The sequence below is a fragment of the Myotis yumanensis genome, unplaced genomic scaffold, assembly GCF_028538775.1.
Source record: "Myotis yumanensis isolate MYYU_CA2020_CCGP unplaced genomic scaffold, mMyoYum1.0.hap1 SCAF_10, whole genome shotgun sequence".
NCBI lineage: Eukaryota > Metazoa > Chordata > Mammalia > Chiroptera > Vespertilionidae > Myotis > Myotis yumanensis.
In genome coordinates, this window is record NW_027223761.1 from 10,259,945 (window position 1) to 10,278,170 (window position 18,226).

Here is an 18,226-nt window from a genome sequence, read left to right on the forward strand (position 1 = left end):
ACAGATATCCATAAAGAAAAAGGAAAATGAATTTCCCCTGAGTTAACCACTTCAACAGTTTATTGCATAACCTACTAGACATTTCCATGTGGAAAAACACTTCTAACCTTTTTTAAAATTACACTTTACCTATAGTTTTATTATATAGAATATCTTAGACATTCTTCTTTGTCAATAATATAGACTTAATGAGATACCCCCTCTTTGCTTTTGGAGTAGTAGTTCTTCAACTTTAGTGTGCATGAACTCACCCCCCGGAGGACTTACTAAATACAGAGGGTTAAACTCAAATCCAGAATGTCTGATTCAGTAGGCCTGAGTGACTGGAGACAGCTGGAACCTTGGCTATATTCCTACTCTCTTATTTTGATTTGTTTCATTTTTTTTTTCACAAACAGCTGAAGACCCTTCATAAATAAGTTCAGTGATTTCAACTTTGAAAAAAAAAATGAAATACATAAAAACCCAGGCTTAAAAAACAAATAAATTGAGCCGAGGTGGCAAAGGAGTAGGGGATGGGGAGGGTAGGTGGACTGAAGAGTCAGCTCAGGATGCATGAGAGGACAGGATCCCTTTAAACAGTCATGTCCAACAGAGAAACAGCAAAGCCAAAAAGAGGGAAAGGAGTTCTGGGCAGGATTTAAGAGGATGATCAAGGCCCAAGCCATGGTCCTGGAGTGGGCTGACTTATAAACCAGGGGAACAGCAGGAAATATCAAGTCCCTGACACTAGGGGTAAACCTGAGGACAGAAATCAGGGCCAGTGATGGCTGGTAAATAAGGCACAGGACAGAGGAAGTTGTGTGCATGCATGTGGCTATGGCAAGCCTTGTTTCAAAGGGAGCATTCCTCCAGAAATCTAGAACTTTGTATACAGTGGAAAGAGATTGTTTTTAATAACAATCAATGTTAGTTTAATTGGAAGTGGTCTTTTCAAAAATAAGACATCCAATGTGTTTGACAGGATCCAGTTTGCAAACACCCTTTCAGCCAAACTTTTCAGAAACATTTATTGTACAAAACAGGATTTTGTCTATAGATTTCTTATAATTATGATAGATTTTAGGGAAATTAAAAGATATAATTAATCAGGGTGTGTGTGTGTGTGTGTGTGTGTGTGTGTGTGTGTGTGTGTCTGGATTTTTAAGAAATTTAAAATATTTTGAGTCCTTTACAGCTTTCCTTTGTAGTGACCAGGCAGTTATCTTTCATAGTTTCTCAGGAAACTGAAGCTTTGAAAACACATTGATTCCCTTCCTTCTCTCTGCCCAGTCTCTCAGAAAGCATTGAACCAAAAGCATAACATGTTAAACTCATTCAAACTAACCTCCTATTATGTAGTCAATAACAGCCACTTTCTCTATTATATACTGGTTGTTTTTCTTTCCATCTAAGACAGGGGTCCTCAAACTATGGCCCACAGGCCACATGCAAATACAAATATTGTATTTGTTCCCGTTTTGTTTTCTTACTTCAAAATAAGATATGTGCAGTGTGCATAGGAATTTGTTCATAGTTTTTTTTTAAACTATAGTCCGGCCCTCCAACAGTCTGAGGGACAGTGAACTGGCCCCCTGTTTAAAAAGTTTGAGGACCCCTGCTCTAAGATATGCTGTTCGTTGTTTCCTAGAGCTAGCATGCCTGAAACAAACAGTTAAAAACACAGTTATGTATCTCAAATTCATACTAATCTTATTAGAAGTTATTCTTTTAAAAAGTGTCTTCAGCCTGACTGGTGTTGCTCAGTGGTTGAGCATTGACCTATGAACCATGAGGTCACGGTTTGATTCCTGGTCAGGGCACATGCCCGGGTTGGAGGCTCAATCCCCTGAATGGGGCATGCAGGAGGCAGCCAATCAGTGATTCTCTCTCATTGTTGATGTTTCTATCTCTCTCTTCCTCTCCCTTCCTCTCTGCTATCAATAAAAATATATTTGGAAGAAAACCTGAACCAAGTGGTTCACATTATTTTGTCTCACTGGAGTGGTATTAAACATGGAATGTGGTTATACCAAGGCTGCCTAAAATATATCATGTTTTTTTCCTTCTTATTTTCTCCAATTTCTAAAGGTGTTCACACTGAAGTGTGAAACCAAAGAGTTGTCTGGCAACATAGAATTAGTTTAGAGATCTGAGACTCATTTTCTTATTTTTATTTAGCATATACGTAGCATTTTATAATTGGAAGTAAACTTTACAATCCTTTTTAATAGCTGATATCATTGAAGTGGAACACAGCTCAGTTCTTCACTCTCCTGTGCTAATCAGACTTTATTAAAATAATAGATTTTGTATGTACAAATAGTAATGAAAATATGCAAAATCTAATTTGAATTCTTATTATTAGTGTCCTGTTATTCACCAGAGGCAAGCCAGGCCTGTCCCTGCCCTGCCCCAAGACAGAAGCATTTACGGAGGCAGTGTTTATTCAGCCAACTGAAGCAGAGAATTCAAGTGCCTCAGTTGATTACCAGGTTGATTCATTCAGAAGTGTTCCTTTGGTTGGAGAGTTATTATAACTATCGACCTATTTCTGTGCTTTTCATAAAATAGAAGTAAATAGTAATTTTGGAAGATGTGAATTGTGTTTATTTCGTATCTGTGTCTTCAAGCCCTTTTAGCATGGTACCTGGCACAAAGTAATTGATAGGCATTATCTTATTATAATAATTCTGTGGAAAGAAATATCATTTTCCCTCTTTTATGGAAGAGCAATCCAAGGCTTACAGGGGTTAACTAGGTTGCCAGTAAGTGATGAGATAGGACTTAACTTCAGATTTCTCTTACTCCAGGTTCTTCCCCACTACACTATTGTTGAGCACATGGATGAGTAGCTATATATACATATAGCCTGTCATCCCTTGGCAAGGACTCCTTCATTGACTATTCTCCCCTCACATCCTTCTTTTGCCTCCCTTTACTGGATCCTGCATCCACACATAATGCTACAGTCCCAGGACTGAAAAATAGCTTTTACCACCAGGCAATGTGGGGCAATTGCAAAGGAGCCATGGCAGCCCCAGAGTATTTAGCCCTGGCTACATGCAAAACTCAGGCAAGTGCTCCAGTAACTGCCCTTTATTGCTGGAGAACACCAAATGAGAAAAATACCTGTGCTTTCTCAGGCTCTATCTGGGCTCTGAGGCATAGAATCCACACAGAAGCAAATGTGGCCCCTTTCATCCTCTACAGACACATGGTCAGCAGCAAGAGGAGAAAGAAGCTATTTGTTCTTCTTCACCATTTCCCTGACTTCATCAAAACAAAACAACTTCCTCCATTTCCCAGTTATGAAAGTAATACATGTTCTCTATTAAAAAATGTGCAAAATACAGACAAGTTTAAAGAAGAAAATATCAGCCATTTTTCTGCTATCTGCAAACTTTTTAAAAAAAATTCAGATTCTTTTGCCTCACACAGAGCACCTAGTTTGGTAGTTCTGAGTATATTTTTATTGGTTTGAGAGAGAGAGAGAGAGAGAGAGAGAGGAACTGGGGGGCGGGGGAGAGAAAGATTGATGTCAGAGAAATATCAAACAGTTGCCTCCCATACATAACCAGATCGGGGATTGAACCTGCGACCTGAATGTATGCCCTGACTGGGAATTGAACCAGTGACCTTTTGGTACATGGGACAACCCTCAACCAACTGAGTTACACCAGCCAGGGCCGAGATCTGCTTTTTTAAAATGCAGCCTGGATTATTCTGATGCACACGGTGAATATATCACACTTCAGACACACCTCTGAAAAAACTGGTTACTATTACGGTACTTTGTCAGATAGATAAATGTGCTTTGCCTTTCAGATAGAACTTGTTATATATACACATATATAACTATTATGCGTACACACACATATAGTTTGTATCCTACTTTTGTCACCTAATATCATTCCTTGTTAAGTTCATACATTTTTATTATTTGAATCCACTTCCATTTCTGAGCCCCAACTTAGAAAACTAAAATTCTTTTTTTAAAAATATATTTTATTGATTTTTTACAGAGAGGAAGGGAGAGAGATAGATAGAGAGTTAGAAACATCGATCAGCTGCCTCCTGCACATCTCCTACGGGGGATGTGCCCGCAACCCAGGTACATGCCCTTGACCGGGATCGAATCTGGGACCTTTCAGTCCGCAGGCCGACGCTCTATCCACTGAGCCAAACCGGTTTCGGCAAAAAAACTAAAATTCTTAAGGCCACTATGCCATTATTGCCAAGTGGAAATTTCACCTAATAAGGTATTTTTTTGTTTTCTTTCTAATAATTAGATTCTGTGAGGGTCTTTGTGTTTGTTTGTTTGTGGCAGGCATGATAGTGTCACAGTCTGAGGCACAGTAATAACTGAGTTAATGCAAAGTAAAATACAGCCATGCAGTCAGCCCCAAGCTATCTGTTTCACAGCACCTATCCCCCCACTGGTCAGGGGGTCTCTCATGGTGTGACTGAGTGAATAGATGTGGGGCTCAGTGGGAAGTCTAGGCCATCTTCTCCAATCCCCCCACTTTATAGATAAGGAACTGATGTGCCAACAGAGTGAGGGTTCTTGCCCAAGGTCACCCAGGCAGTTACAGCAGAGTTGGAGCTGGTTGACAGCTTTTAGGTCATAGCTCTGTAGTTTTCCCAAATAAAGAGAAGTTTTGTTCATTTGGCAAAGATGTGGAAAAACTGGAACCTTCATTGACTTCTGGTGGGAATGTGAAATGGTGCAGTCACTTTGCAAAGCAGTTTGGCAGTTCCTCAAAAGGTTAAACAGAGATGTCATATGACTCGGCAATTTTATTCTTGGGGATATATATATAATATATATTTATATGTCCACAGAAAAACTGCACCCTTATTCATACTGTATATAATGTGAAAACAACCCAACTGATGAAAAAATAAATAAAATGCGGTATAGCTATACAACAGAATACTATTTGGCAATAAAAAGAAATTAATTACTGGTACATGCTACAGCAAGGATAGCCCTAAAAAAAAAAACATGCTAAGTGAAAGAAGCTATTCACAAAAGACCAAATCGCATAATTTCATTTATATGGAATGTCCAGAATAACCAAATTTATAGATAGAAACTAGACGCATTGTTGTCTGGGGCTGAGGGAGATGGAGGAATGGGGGTGGAGGATGACTGCTAATGGAGAAGGAGTTTTTGGGAGGGTTGATGAACCTGTTCTAAAATTGATTGTGATGATGATTGCACAGCTCTGTAAATACATAAAACACACACACACACACGCTGAATTATATACTCTAAATGAGTGAGTTGTGTGATATGTGAATTTTATTTCAATAAAGCTGTTGAGAAAGATATTTACTATCTGAATCACTTGAAGTGTCAGCTATGAATGTTCTTCATTTCTCCTTTCCTCTTCTGGACAGGGACCAGGGTCAGAGGCCTGGCGTTAGCTTCTGTCGGGGGAGGCAGTGTTGGAAGCTATTACAAGCTCGAGCTCTGGACTAGGATGCACTGGGATAGGCCCCTCCAGCACTGCCAGCTCTGAGATCTTGGGCAGATCCTTTACTTCAACTCTCCATTTCTCAGATTTTTTGTTTTTTGAACTGCAAAATAGGGGATAACAGTACATACTTCATATGAGATCGTCCAGTTAAAGTGCTTAGTACAATTTACTGTGAAAGCTTTCCTCCTTTCTCCTGAGAACCACCACTGCTTCCAGAAGAAGGGCAAGAGCTCATGGGGCCAGCTTCCCCCCAATCCCATTGTTCAGGAAACCTAATCCTTGTAGAGGAACATAGTTTGATCAGTTAGCACTTCCCAGGATTATTGTAGATGTATGTATGTATGTATGTATATATTTTAAAGGGCTGTTGCTACCTCTTTGAGTGATAATGACATGAAAATTGAGTTAAATCTTCACAGTTGGGACCCGCTGGTGTTGCTCCCTGGCTGACTGTTGACTCTGGGCCTTGCATGGCTGCCTTGCCTGAAGTTAGCTCAGTGCAGCTCTATTACCAGTTCACGTCAAGGCAATCTGCCTTGGGAGTGTGCAGCTGTGTGTCCATATATTCCCAATAGAAACAAGAAATCATTGCAAAGAAGCAATTATATTTATTACTTGGAGCAAACTCTCTAGATAGCAAAATTGCCCGGTGCCAAATTAAAAGAAATTAAGAGTCACAATAGAAATTGTGTCCTATTTAAGAGACATTAGGGGATATCTCCCCAGTTTAAAGTAAACACCACTGAGATTCTTGTTCCCTTTTTACTCCCCCCCCCCCCCCCTGCAGCTTTATCCTCTGGCTGTTCTCTTTCAGTTGGAGCCCCCTGAAGCACTGAGGAACTAGAATCCAGACATTTTAAAACTAGGGTGGACATGGTTTCTGAGCTGCCTGGTGGGTTGGAGTGTTGTTGGAAAGCAAAGCGATTGAGCTTTAAATGGCTTAATAAAATTAACACATTGTGATGTCCTTCTCCCCCTGCTCCAGCTCCTCTCTGCACAGATCGGAGACTTGATAATTTACTCTCTGTCAAAGCTTGAAGGGCTGATTGCGTGGCCACCGTGAAGAGGGGAGTGGAGCTGTCAGGACTTCCCGATAGCAGCCACACTTCACACTTCTAGTGCGGGATTGTATTTGACATTTAATTTAGGGGCCTGGGTACCTATATGTAATCCTTCACTGTGATAATAGTGATAAAAATCACCCAGACTTTTATTTAAGGACCTACTTCTCCCCTTTCCCCCTCCTATCCTCTTTCCTGTTCAACCTTTCATTCAGCGAGGAAATGAAACTGAGGTTTGCTTAAGGAAAAGGTGTTTTCTTTGATGTCTTAAGGCTAAAATTATACAGTGTAACTAAGGTCTGTATGTAGGTGCTTGTATGTATATATACAGTCTTCCCTCTATATCCTCAGAGAATTGGTTCTGGGATCCTCACGGATACCAAAATTTGAGGATGCTCAAGTAAGTCTCTTATATAAGATGGTGTAGTATTTGCATATAGCCTACTCACATCCTCTGGTATACTTTAAATCAATTCTGGAGTATTTTAATACCTAGTACAGTGTAAATGCTGTGTAAATGTTATACCACACAGGCATACTACCTCCTTTTATTGCACTTCTGCTTTATTCCACTTCACTGATGTGTTGTTTTTTTTACTAATTGAAGACCCCCCGCCAGCAAAAAGATTATGACTTTATTGCAATATTTGTGTGTGGGAGGAACAAACTTTCCTCTACCCTCAAGGTTCTTCTGGCTGGTCTAATCATCAAATGAGACAGATTAGCAAGAGAAAATATCCAAATTTAATACATACATGAGTGAGTCAGAGACCCCACATGCAGGAAAGGTTCAGAGACAGAAAAGGGGGATTGACGTGTATAAGACATTCTGAGCTAGGGATGAGGTAATACACCTTGGGGGCTTCACCAGGTCTTTGCAGGAAGATTAGAAGAGCAGATGTTTAGTAAATAAAAGTTTTCCCTGTCATATAGGTGGGTGGAAAGGCTATCACTGATAATCTCTTACTATGGGCAAGGCCCCTAATTCAAGCTTTTCTAGGCAGTAAAGGAGGGGCAGAAGTTTCTCTTGAGTCTGAAACTAAAATTGTCTTTAGCGCAACACAATCTGCATACCACAGAGGCACATCTTGGGGTGATTCTTTCTGGACCCCCCACACTTGCTTTATTGCAGTAGTCTGGGACTGAACCCGCAATATCTCCAAGGTATGCTTCCATTATTTAGGAAATAATGACCAAAAAAGTCTGTACATGTTCAATACAGACACAGCCATCATAGACGTTTCATTGCTGCTGGTGTGTAACATAGTACACACCAGCAGCAATGTAACATTATTTTCCAAATATTTTTGATCCCTGGTTGGTTGAATCTGTGGATAAAGAACTCTAGATACAGAAGGCCTACTGTAAAAATAAAATTTGAGAACCACACCTCTTATCTGATTGAGTCTGCATTTAGCCAAATGGCAAAATCCATCAAATCTCTGTGTCTTTGTAGAGAATTTTCATTCAACCCAGTGATCCAATTGATGACCATCCCCTTGTTGAATGGCTTTTGTTTATTTCTGTAGTAGGTGACATAGATACTGTGATACCTTCTGACTTTCTAATTCAACCTGGTTAGATATTTTAATACCCATTTAACAGAGGGAGAAACAAAGATTTAAGAGGTTGAATGACTTGTCCAAGGCCATAGGGCTAATGCAGCCGATATATTGCCTTTCTGTGATTGCTATAAAGAATTATTAGTAGTTATAGGAAGTTATTAACTTTTTACCTGTAGAAGACGTGTTGGGACTAGAATACCAATATAGAGTTTGTTCAGACTTTCGGTCAGGGGGACAATATTTTGAGTATGACATGATTTCCTTACTTTTATGGTGAAAGAGCACAGGCATTGGAGTCAGATGACATGAGTCTCTATAATGACACCTATTTTCTGTATTACTTGATTTGTCTGAGCCTTCAGTTTCATCTATAAAATAGGACTAATTGTATTATATTTTTATTAATGGGTACTCTGAAAACAAACTTTTGCAGGAGATGAGGGTTAATGGTATCATGGCCTTTGGGGGCCTGAAAAGTATTTTAGCAACTGTAGTTAGTTAACAAGCCCTATGGTTGTTAAGTAAGCAGATTGTTAGCTTGCTTAAGGGGGTGTAATAGGGTTGCAGTCTTCCACAGAGAAGAAATACAGTAAGTCCTCATTTAACATCACTGACAGGTTCTGCAACTTTAAGAGAAATGACATATAGAGACCAGCTTTACCATATGCTATTGGATAAAAACAAGAGTTCAGTTTCTGTGGCATCTCAACAACATTATGATGAAATGGGATTGAATGAAATGAAATCATTCAGGGACCTGCTGTATGAGAGAGGCAAGCTGTGAGGTTGAGGAGCTGAGGAGCTGACTGTGTAGGTGCTGAGGAGCCGAATGCAACCCAGACTTCCTGTGAAGTAGACCATATCTGATCTTGTCAAACTAGAAAAGGTAGCCATTTCTCCCTGAGAGCCTGTGGCCATTTACTAAAATTAAGATAAGGAGATTCTAATTGACATCCTTACTCTTCAATGCCTGGGATATGTGGGAAAGTCCTTCCTGTGCTCCTTTGGGGGATCAGAATCTGCACTCCCAAGGGTGTAGTAGGCTGTCTTTCTCCTAGGAAGCTAATTGGGGCTCTCCCTCGGTGAGAGCTCAGTGGGTACCACATGAGAAGCACCCGACAGATGTTCACAGTTACTATCTGCAACAGTTCTGCTGATGTTCCTATGTGCCCAGAATCCTACGTTCTTTCCATGTATTACTTTTGTGTAAATGTCACAAAATATCTATGAGAACAATAGTATTACCCGTTACAAATGAAGAAACTCTTACCTTTCTGAGCTTCAGAAGCATAGTTAGCAGAGGCAGTCAGGACTCAACCCTCTTTTCTCTGCCACAGCAAACTATGAGCCTTACTGTTTTCTCTTTAGCAGAAATGATTCCGAAACCATGAGACCTGTATGTCGGTGCCCTTTCCTGAGTATTCCTGTGGTGGGCAGTCGTGTGGGTTTTGTGGTTTTGATAGTTTACAAATAGTGTGTCTTTGCAGGAAAGGTGTTTGGGTAGAGAATGGATTGGAAATGGAGGAGTGAGTCTTATTTTAAAATTAATTTAATCTTCAGTAGATAAAATAGCCTTTCTTTGTATATTCAACTCTGAAACACTTAAAGTAGCATAGTTCCTGTTTGTTTGGCCCTTGAAACTTTCAGGGTCAGTGTTCACCTCCCACTTCCTACACAATAATTCCTGAAGCAGAAGCTGTCTTTCTAGTTGATGCCCAGGTTAAAGTGAAAAGAAAGCAAGAAAACAAGGTGGATTAGACACTCTCATTCTTGTTTGTTACAGGTCCTGGGTTTCTCTGGAGACTCATTTTTCTACTTTCATGTTTCTACAGGGGAGTTACCCAGAATTTTTTTTTCTGTTCACTCAAGAAAAGTGATGCTCAGAAGTTTGTGATTGCTTTCTTTATTGCCACCCTGGGGTCAGGCAAAGAGAGAAGCATTTTAAGAGCAAGCGATAGTATTGATTCAAGGGAGCCCAGCATCCTGTTGAGCTGTTCTCTGGTGCATCCAGTCAGTGCCATGACACTGGGTTACACATAAAGTTGTCGTGACAATAAAGTCGTAGCAGCGCACAGCATGAACAAGCAGCCTTGGGAGGAGAGGATTCCTGGCAGTGATTCCATAGCCATAGTGGTTAGATCTCCATCTCTCACACTAAGGGCTGCTTGTCAGTCTGCTGTGACTCTCTCTCTCTCAGCTGAGGACTCCCTTTCCACTTCACAGCTGATTAACAGATTCAATTCAAGTGTTTATTAGGATCTTTCAAATGCAAAGCCTCTAGGAAACATAGTCCTGAACCTCTTATGTTGTGTGTGCCCACACATGTTTGCATGTATTATTTATGTGCGTGTGTGGGGGGGAGGGAAGGTGGTCCACGAAAGGGAAAGAGTCAGAAGAAGCATATTACAGAGCCGTATGCATGAAGCTGTTGAAGAACAATAGAGTGCTTAGGCTCAAGTACCAACATTTATTGTCCTGGGAAGAAGCACTCTGGCAGAAATAGAGGAAGGCTGGAGTATTCTGACTGAAATACAGGGTTCCTATCTGAGAGAATGTTAATCTGGGAATCAAAACCAAGCCAAAGACTAGATAAGACAAAGTAAGGTCTAAACACCAAGGAGGAGGGAGTAAGGGGCGAATGTAGTTACTAAGTCTGAAGGGCAAAAGGTAGAATTTGAGGGAAGAATTAGAAAGTCAAGAATTCAGGGCCAAGTGGAGATGAAAGGGAACAGAAAGATGGCCTAGAACAGTGGTTCTCAACCTTTGGGGGTCGAACGACCCTTTCACAGGGTTCGCCTAAGACCATCAGAAAACACATATATCAGCGGTTCTCAACCTGTGGGTCGCAACCCTTTTGGGGGGGTCGAACGACCCTTTCACAGGGGTCACCTAAGACCATCGGAAAACACATATATAATTACATATTGTTTTTGTGATTAATCACTATGCTTTAATTATGTTCAATTTGTAACAATGAAGATACATCCTGCATATCAGATATTTACATTACGATTCATAACAGTAGCAAAATTACAGTTATGAAGTAGCAACGAAAATAATTTTATGGTTGGTGGGTCACCACAACATGAGGAACTGTATTAAAAGGTCACGGCATTAGGACGGTTGAGAACCACTGGCCTAGAACAAGTTGGAAGTGGGATTTGAACAAGTTGGAGGTAGGATAAAGATCCGAAACAATTTCAACAAAGATGATCATGTCATTTGTGAACAAAGACAGCTTTAAGTTCTACCTTCCCAATCTGTAAACCTTTTCTTTTCTTTTTTTTTTTTTTTTTTTTGGTCTTATTTCATTAGGTAGGATTTTCAGTACAGTGTTGAAAAGAGTAGTAAGAGGATACATCCTTGCCTCAGGAAAACTCTAGTTTCTCACCGTTAAGTTTGATGTTAGCTGTAGATTTTTTGTAGATGTTTTTATGAAGTTGAGAAAGTTCTTCTTTATTCCTAGTTTGCTGAGAGGGTCTAGCATTAGTGAATGTTAGATTTTTGTCAAATGTTTTTCTGCATCTGTTGATATGATCATGTGATTTTCTCTTTAGCCTGTTGATATGATAGATTATATAAACTTATTTTCAGATGTTGAAGCAGTCTTGTATACCTGAAATACATCCCACTTGGTTTAGTGTATAAATTATTTTTATACATTGTTGGATTCTATTTGATAATATTTTATTGAGGAATTAACTTTTTCTTTGGGCCACACTATTTTTTAAATCCTCACCCGAGGACATGTTTTTATTGATGTTTTTTTCTTAGAGAGAGAGGAAAACATCGAAGTCAGAGAGAAACATCGATCAGTTGCCTCCTGTATGCACCCCAACCAGGGGTCAAATCCACAACCTAGATATATTCCCTGACTTGGAATTGAACCCGCAACCTTTTAGTGTATGGGATGACACTCCAGCCAACTGAGCCTCCAGGCCAGAGATGAGCCACATTAAAAAAATAATTACTGCTGAAGAAAAACTAAGTGTTATACATTATTGTGGAAAACAGACTGAAAAAGAAAAAAAGAAAAATACTCTTAATCCCATCACTTAGAGATAACCATGCTCCACCATTTTGGTATATTTTTTATAGTCTTTTATAATAGAAATAACAATAACAGCAACTTCATTGAGTGGATTCTTGAGGTAGCTAAGTGTTAACTGAGGTAGGAATCCCATGGTGCTCTGTTAACAGAATGGGGGTGATGAAAGGAGGAAAGAGGATATAAATGAGTGCTTCTGTCTAGGCTTCTGATGAAAATAAGAATCATGGTTTGAGGAAGAGATTAAATGTACATTTTAATAACCTTTTCTCTACCCTCTCAACACCCCATTGTAAAATCCCAGCAGGTCAGTCTTTTAGCCAGGTTGTCAGGATAACGTTTGGCAGCACTGACCATGTTGGTCATGGGCTGTAGATTGTAGTTCATGTCTGCTGTGTTTCTAGGCTGCTGCATAGTTTTCTAACCCTTGTTTTACTCACAAGTAATGGCTTTTCCACTGAGACACAAGATACAGAAAGGACTGTCTTCCTGCTTGTTGGTGTAGCTCTTCCCTTGCCTGCCCTCACTGGCGCCTGACAGGGGTTTTGGAAGGAGCTCCCTTGAAGTAAAATGCCAGAATAAATACTGGGTAAACCTTGCAAGACATTTGGCTAATAGAACAAGTATTTTTGAAATTTTCAATCAATGTGGACTCTGATGCTTTTCTTTCATGTAGCTTTCTATACCTGACCCCGGTTCATCTTTCTCAGTTTATGTCATCAACAGTTTTCTGGAACAAATCTTTTTTAAGCCCATGATGTTTTCTAGCTAGTATGCTTGTTTTTTTTTTTTGTTTTTTTTTTTCATCTGCCTATAATGGAAAAGTAAATAAAACCTTGGTTTCCTACAGGCCAGCTAGCGAGGAGTTAATGGCCTCCAGCCAGGTCAGGCACATTGAAAGGTGTTTTTTTTAGGTACAAGCTCTTAATTCAAGGCTTTATGTGTTTAATTATGTATGTGTAAAGTGCCAGTCTGCATGTCTCTTGGGCCCAGCCTAGCTTGGAAATAGTAACTACAAGAGCATATAGAAAGTGCCATGGGATGAGACTTAACTCTTCAGATGTACAGCCTTTATTCCAAGACCCACGTGGTGGGGAATTACATCCCAGTAGGGATAACAGAAGCAGCCTGTTAACTGTGGAAACATCTCAATTAAGAAGAAATAAAATGGAAGAGCCTAAAGCAGGCAGAAAGGGATCATTAGGGCAAATATGTTGTACCAACGAGTACACTGGACTGGCAAGAGGGGAGTTGGTTTCTAAACCTGACTTTATCTCTGCACTTTTCTGGGGCCTTTGCCCCCACCTATACAGTGTGGAGGTTGGAGAGAACTCTAACGAACACAATCAGATGTTCAGTAGTTAGTCTGTCCATTCACAAATAAGCCCCTCCCCCCAATTACAATATATATTATGCTTAAGTAATGACATAACTTTTCACCCTAATGCAACCATAAAAAGATATATCAATATGCTTGTAACCTGAGCCCTTAAGGTTTCAACAACTTAAGGGCCAATCAGTTGACAAAAGGGAGAAAACCCCTTTTAGGTTTTAGCGAGGACCCAGGTCCCTCAGGTGGGGATCACTACCAGTCCCCTAGCAGGTTACTTCATGGAGGAAGGGGAGATTTTTCTTTTAACCAGAGTGGCTCTAATTTTGGATCTTCTATATATTTCGGGATTCCACGTTAATATTTTGGGGTGAGGGAGGGGGAATTTCTGTGGCTTTTCAAAGGTTTGGCGATTTCTGATAGATGCTATATAAAAGAAACCTTTTACGTGACCCATTTCATCATTCCGTGATACATCCAGCCTTCTCTCTTCTCTACATATGTAGAATTTTCTCTTTTAATGTAGCACCACATGCAGTGTAGTCAAGAGTACGAGTCAATCACTCTCTCCTTTGAGGAGCTATAGGATGGAGGCAAGAAGTTCTGAGAAATGTACTGAGAAGTGATGTCAGTGGTTCCTAGGTAGGAGGTGCTAATGGGAAGGGCCTGCTGCTCTTGGAGAACTGTGAAGTTTTTAGCAGAATGGCTTTGATGGCAAGGAGGTGAAATGGAACCAGAAAGAGGGTTTTAAAAGCTGGTCACCCCTGCTATCAGAGAACCAGAGTACTCAACCTGCCATATGACCCATCCCCCAGGGGTCTCTTCTTTGGGCTCTGAATTAGAACGGATGCCTTGACTGAGATGTTTGTTTTGCTCTTTTGAACTAGGGTGGAGAATGCCTATTTGAGAATTAGTAAAGAACTGGAGTAAGAAGACGACAGCATAAAGGTTTTAGAGAGTGGATGATCCTGCCTTAAATTCTCATTTGTAGCTAGATCTGGATAAAATAAAATATGTCATGTTGAAAAACCTATGTAAAGCAATGGGAAACAGAAATTTTGGTTTTTGAAAACCTCAATTTATTCACCTACTGCAGTCTGGCCCACACCTTTCTTGACTATGATGTCAGCTTCCTAACTTCGAACCACATGTGTATGTGAGTCTAGTAAAATAGGTTGCTAGTCAGTTTTTAGTATGATCTTTATTTTTAGTCACTTAGAACTGTTAAGTTTCTTAGGCATGCAGAGAAATTCATCCCTTTGCTCAAACTTCTTGGTTTAGTCTTTAATAGAAGATTCTAAATCTTATAAGACCTAATTTATTTCAAGACTAGAAATACACTGATAAAAGATCACCATAAAAGCTTAATAGTCTTGAAATCCACACACTAAAAATGAAAAGGAATTACAAAAATAAACACAAATCACAGTTCTCAATCTGATCTAGAATTTTCAGGGACGTTAATAACATTTGACACTCCCCTCCCTTTTTCTTTAGCACCAGGGAGAGTACCTGCAGAGAGATATGAATTCCTGAGGGCTTATGTCACTTAGTCACTTGATGTGTGAGCAGATACATATCATGCAGGCCTTGTTTTGCTTTGACATCCTTATGGCACTGTTACATAAGCTGCTTAAAGTATCAAGCCTCTTTTAGTTTTGAAGAGGCCAATTAAAAATGGCTGATCTTACCTCTCATTTAGTTTTTCTCTTCCTCAATCTCCTTTTCTAGGTTTTCCCAGTTTGACTTCCCTTCTGACAGACTTTTTTAGTTTTTTAAATATATTTGTATTGATTTCAGAGAGGAAGGGAGAGGGAGAGAGAGATAGAAACATCAATGATGAGAGAGAATCATTGATTGGCTGTTTCCTGCACGACTCCCACTGGGGATAGAGCCTGCAACCTGGGCATATGCCCTTGACTGGAATTGAACCTGGGACTCTTAGGTCCACATGCTGATGCTCTATCCACTGAGCCAAACCGGCTTGGGCCTGACAATTATAGTGAACAGAGCACCAGCCTGGGAACAAGAAGACTGAAGTCCCTGCACTGCCTACAAGTGTGCAGCTGTCTTTTCCCTTATCTGTAAAAGAAATGGGCGACTGAGATGACCACTATTTTCTCTTTCATCTCTGAAATTCTCTATTGGCCTTTCTCCTTTTGTCTACTGTCCTACCTCTTCCCTGTTCTCTCCCTCAGCTACTCAGGATGCATGTTGTTTTAAAATACTCATAAAATAAATGTAGTTGTGAGGAAACATCAGTAAATACAGTTGCTGGCGAGATGTGGAGTATAGGAGTTCTTATTTTGGTAGTTGCTCACTTTGTTTGCCTTTCTTATGCCCTAGCTAAATATAGCCTACAGTTATAATATATTTTGTCCGCACAATTGTTGTTGCAAAATAAAACAATAGCTTCACCCATCAGAAAGTAAAAATGTAAAGCTGGATAGTATCCAATATTGGTGAAGCTGTAAGGGAAGTACTTACTTTCACACATGGTTGTGGGAATGTAACTGGTGCATTGGTTTTGGAGAGCAGTTTGGCAGTATCAATTAGTATTTTTAAAAGTACATATAAGTTGACTCAATGATTTCAAAGGTCCCTAAAGAAACTAATATGCAAATATTAAGAGGCATAGTCAAGGATCTTCACTGATACATGGTTTGTAATAGCAAAAAATTGGAAATATCCTGTATTTCCATTAAGAAGGGAATGTATATATAATTTTTTTCATATATGTTTAATGGAGATATTTATCCATTAAATAAATACCTTAATATTTTTTCAATTTTATCTATTGAAAACATTGATAAATAATATAAATATCCATATATATTTTATCATACAGATATTAAAAATTGTACAAAGAATGAACTTGATCTGTAGGTACTAACATATTTTAAATAGAAAACTAAGACACAGACCATATATTAGCTATGATCAATTTATATAAAAACAATTATTTATATATAAATGATTACTATATATTATACATAACATATATAAATCATATATATAATTTATATAATATTTATATATAAATGGCTGGAAGGACACATATTAAATTGTTAATAGTAATATCCTTCTAAGGAGGAAAATGGTATAAGAATGGTGAGAGAAGGAGAATTTCATTTTTTACCATATATACTCATTTATTAAATTTTTAAAAAGCATTTATTTATGTATTACTGATATAAAAATGAACAAAAGGGAAATAAAAAAGGAGGATAAAGAATTACTTCCTGCCCAGCTGGTGTTGCTCAGTGGTTCAGCATCGAACTATGAACCAGGAGGTCGAGTTTCAATTCCCAGTCAGGGCATATGCCTGGGTTTCAGGCTCAATCCCCAGTGTGGGGTGTGCAGGAGGCAGCCAATCAGTGATTCTCTCTCATCATTGATGTTTCTCTCCTTCCCCCTCTCCCTGAAATAAAAAATTTATATATAAGAAAAGAATTATTTCCTAAAAATGAAAGAGGCAAAAAATTAGCAGGAAATTCATTAAAGGTATTAGGGGAACGTTGTTTGGAGGATATTCCCAAAACTTTAGGATTGGATAGGAGCCATGATTTGTGCTTTGGCATGGCTGCCTAGCACTTACTATAATAGCTCTAACCTCCCATTTCTTTGTGTGTCCAACTCATTCTTCTTACTTGTCTGTGCGCTACAGGTAACTCGGGACCAGATGAAGGTGTTTATACAGCAGGAATTTAAGAAAGTTCAGAAAGTGATTGCTGATGAGGAACAGAAGGCCCTTCATCTAGTGGACATCCAGGAAGCGATGGCCACAGCTCATGTGACTGAGATTCTGGCAGACATCCAATCCCACATGGACAGGTTGATGACTCAGATGGCCCAAGCCAAGGAACAACTCGATACCTCTAACGAAGCAGCTGAGCCAAAGGCAGAGGTAAGGGAGACTGCCTACAATTATTAGTAGCAGGACAAGTAGGAGGAAACTGACTGCCATGTTTGTTAGCTCTGGAAATGCCTCTTGTAGTCCTTAAGTGTGACTGAATGGGAAGCCTAGACAGGGTCTGAGTGTTTAGACTGGTACGTATACCGTATGGAAGCACTGGCCCCGGGAAGTACTAGCCAGCACCTGGGCCTGGCCAAATATCAGTCCACCATGACTTAAAGGAATATAGTCACTGAGGGCAAATACTAATCACAGTTACTAAGGAAAGCCAGAAATCAGAGCCAGAGGAGAAGGCTGCTGACAGGTCCCAAGTCGGGAAATAAGCCTATAAATGGAGTAATCGTAGGCATGAGGACTGGGCTGAATGAGAATAAGTCAGGAAGTAGAGCATAAAGCAGGCCAGAATGAACGGTTTTGGTCTGATTCTGTGGATAGTGAAAGGATTCCACGGCTGGTTTTTATATGGAGCCAACTTTATAAATGGGGGCATAACTGCTGGATTAAGAGAGGCGTGTCGGTTAGGACATTGTGAGGATCAAGAACAGACTCTGAAAGAAAGACAAGATAAATGTTGAGTCACTGTACAATGAATATAGTCATTACGTTCAGTGTTATTTTCTAACCGGAATAAAGGGTCTCAGACATTTTACCAAACAACATGTGCAGGCAGTTAGGATCTATTTCTAAAATTAATTTAAGGCAGCTAACATTTTAAAAATACCTAAAATTTATACCATTTTTCAGCCAGTGGGGAGAGGCTGTTGTTCATCAGGTTTCCTAGCATTCTGTTGAAAATTCTCGTTAAGCTTATGCCAGATGGAAACCCAGGAGAGTCCTGTGG

The 18,226-nt window shown here is 39.6% G+C and overlaps 1 protein-coding gene across 2 annotated transcripts in view; it reads left to right on the forward strand.

Annotated features, from left to right (window-relative positions):
• Positions 1-18,226, forward strand: part of TRIM44 (tripartite motif containing 44) — an 83,968-nt gene that overhangs the window by 19,053 nt on the left and 46,689 nt on the right. For both annotated transcript variants that reach the window (XM_070427798.1, XM_070427797.1), the window contains exon 3: positions 17,137-17,376. In XM_070427798.1, coding sequence (XP_070283899.1) covers positions 17,137-17,376 — 240 coding nt within the window. The remainder of the gene's footprint in view (positions 1-17,136; positions 17,377-18,226) is intronic.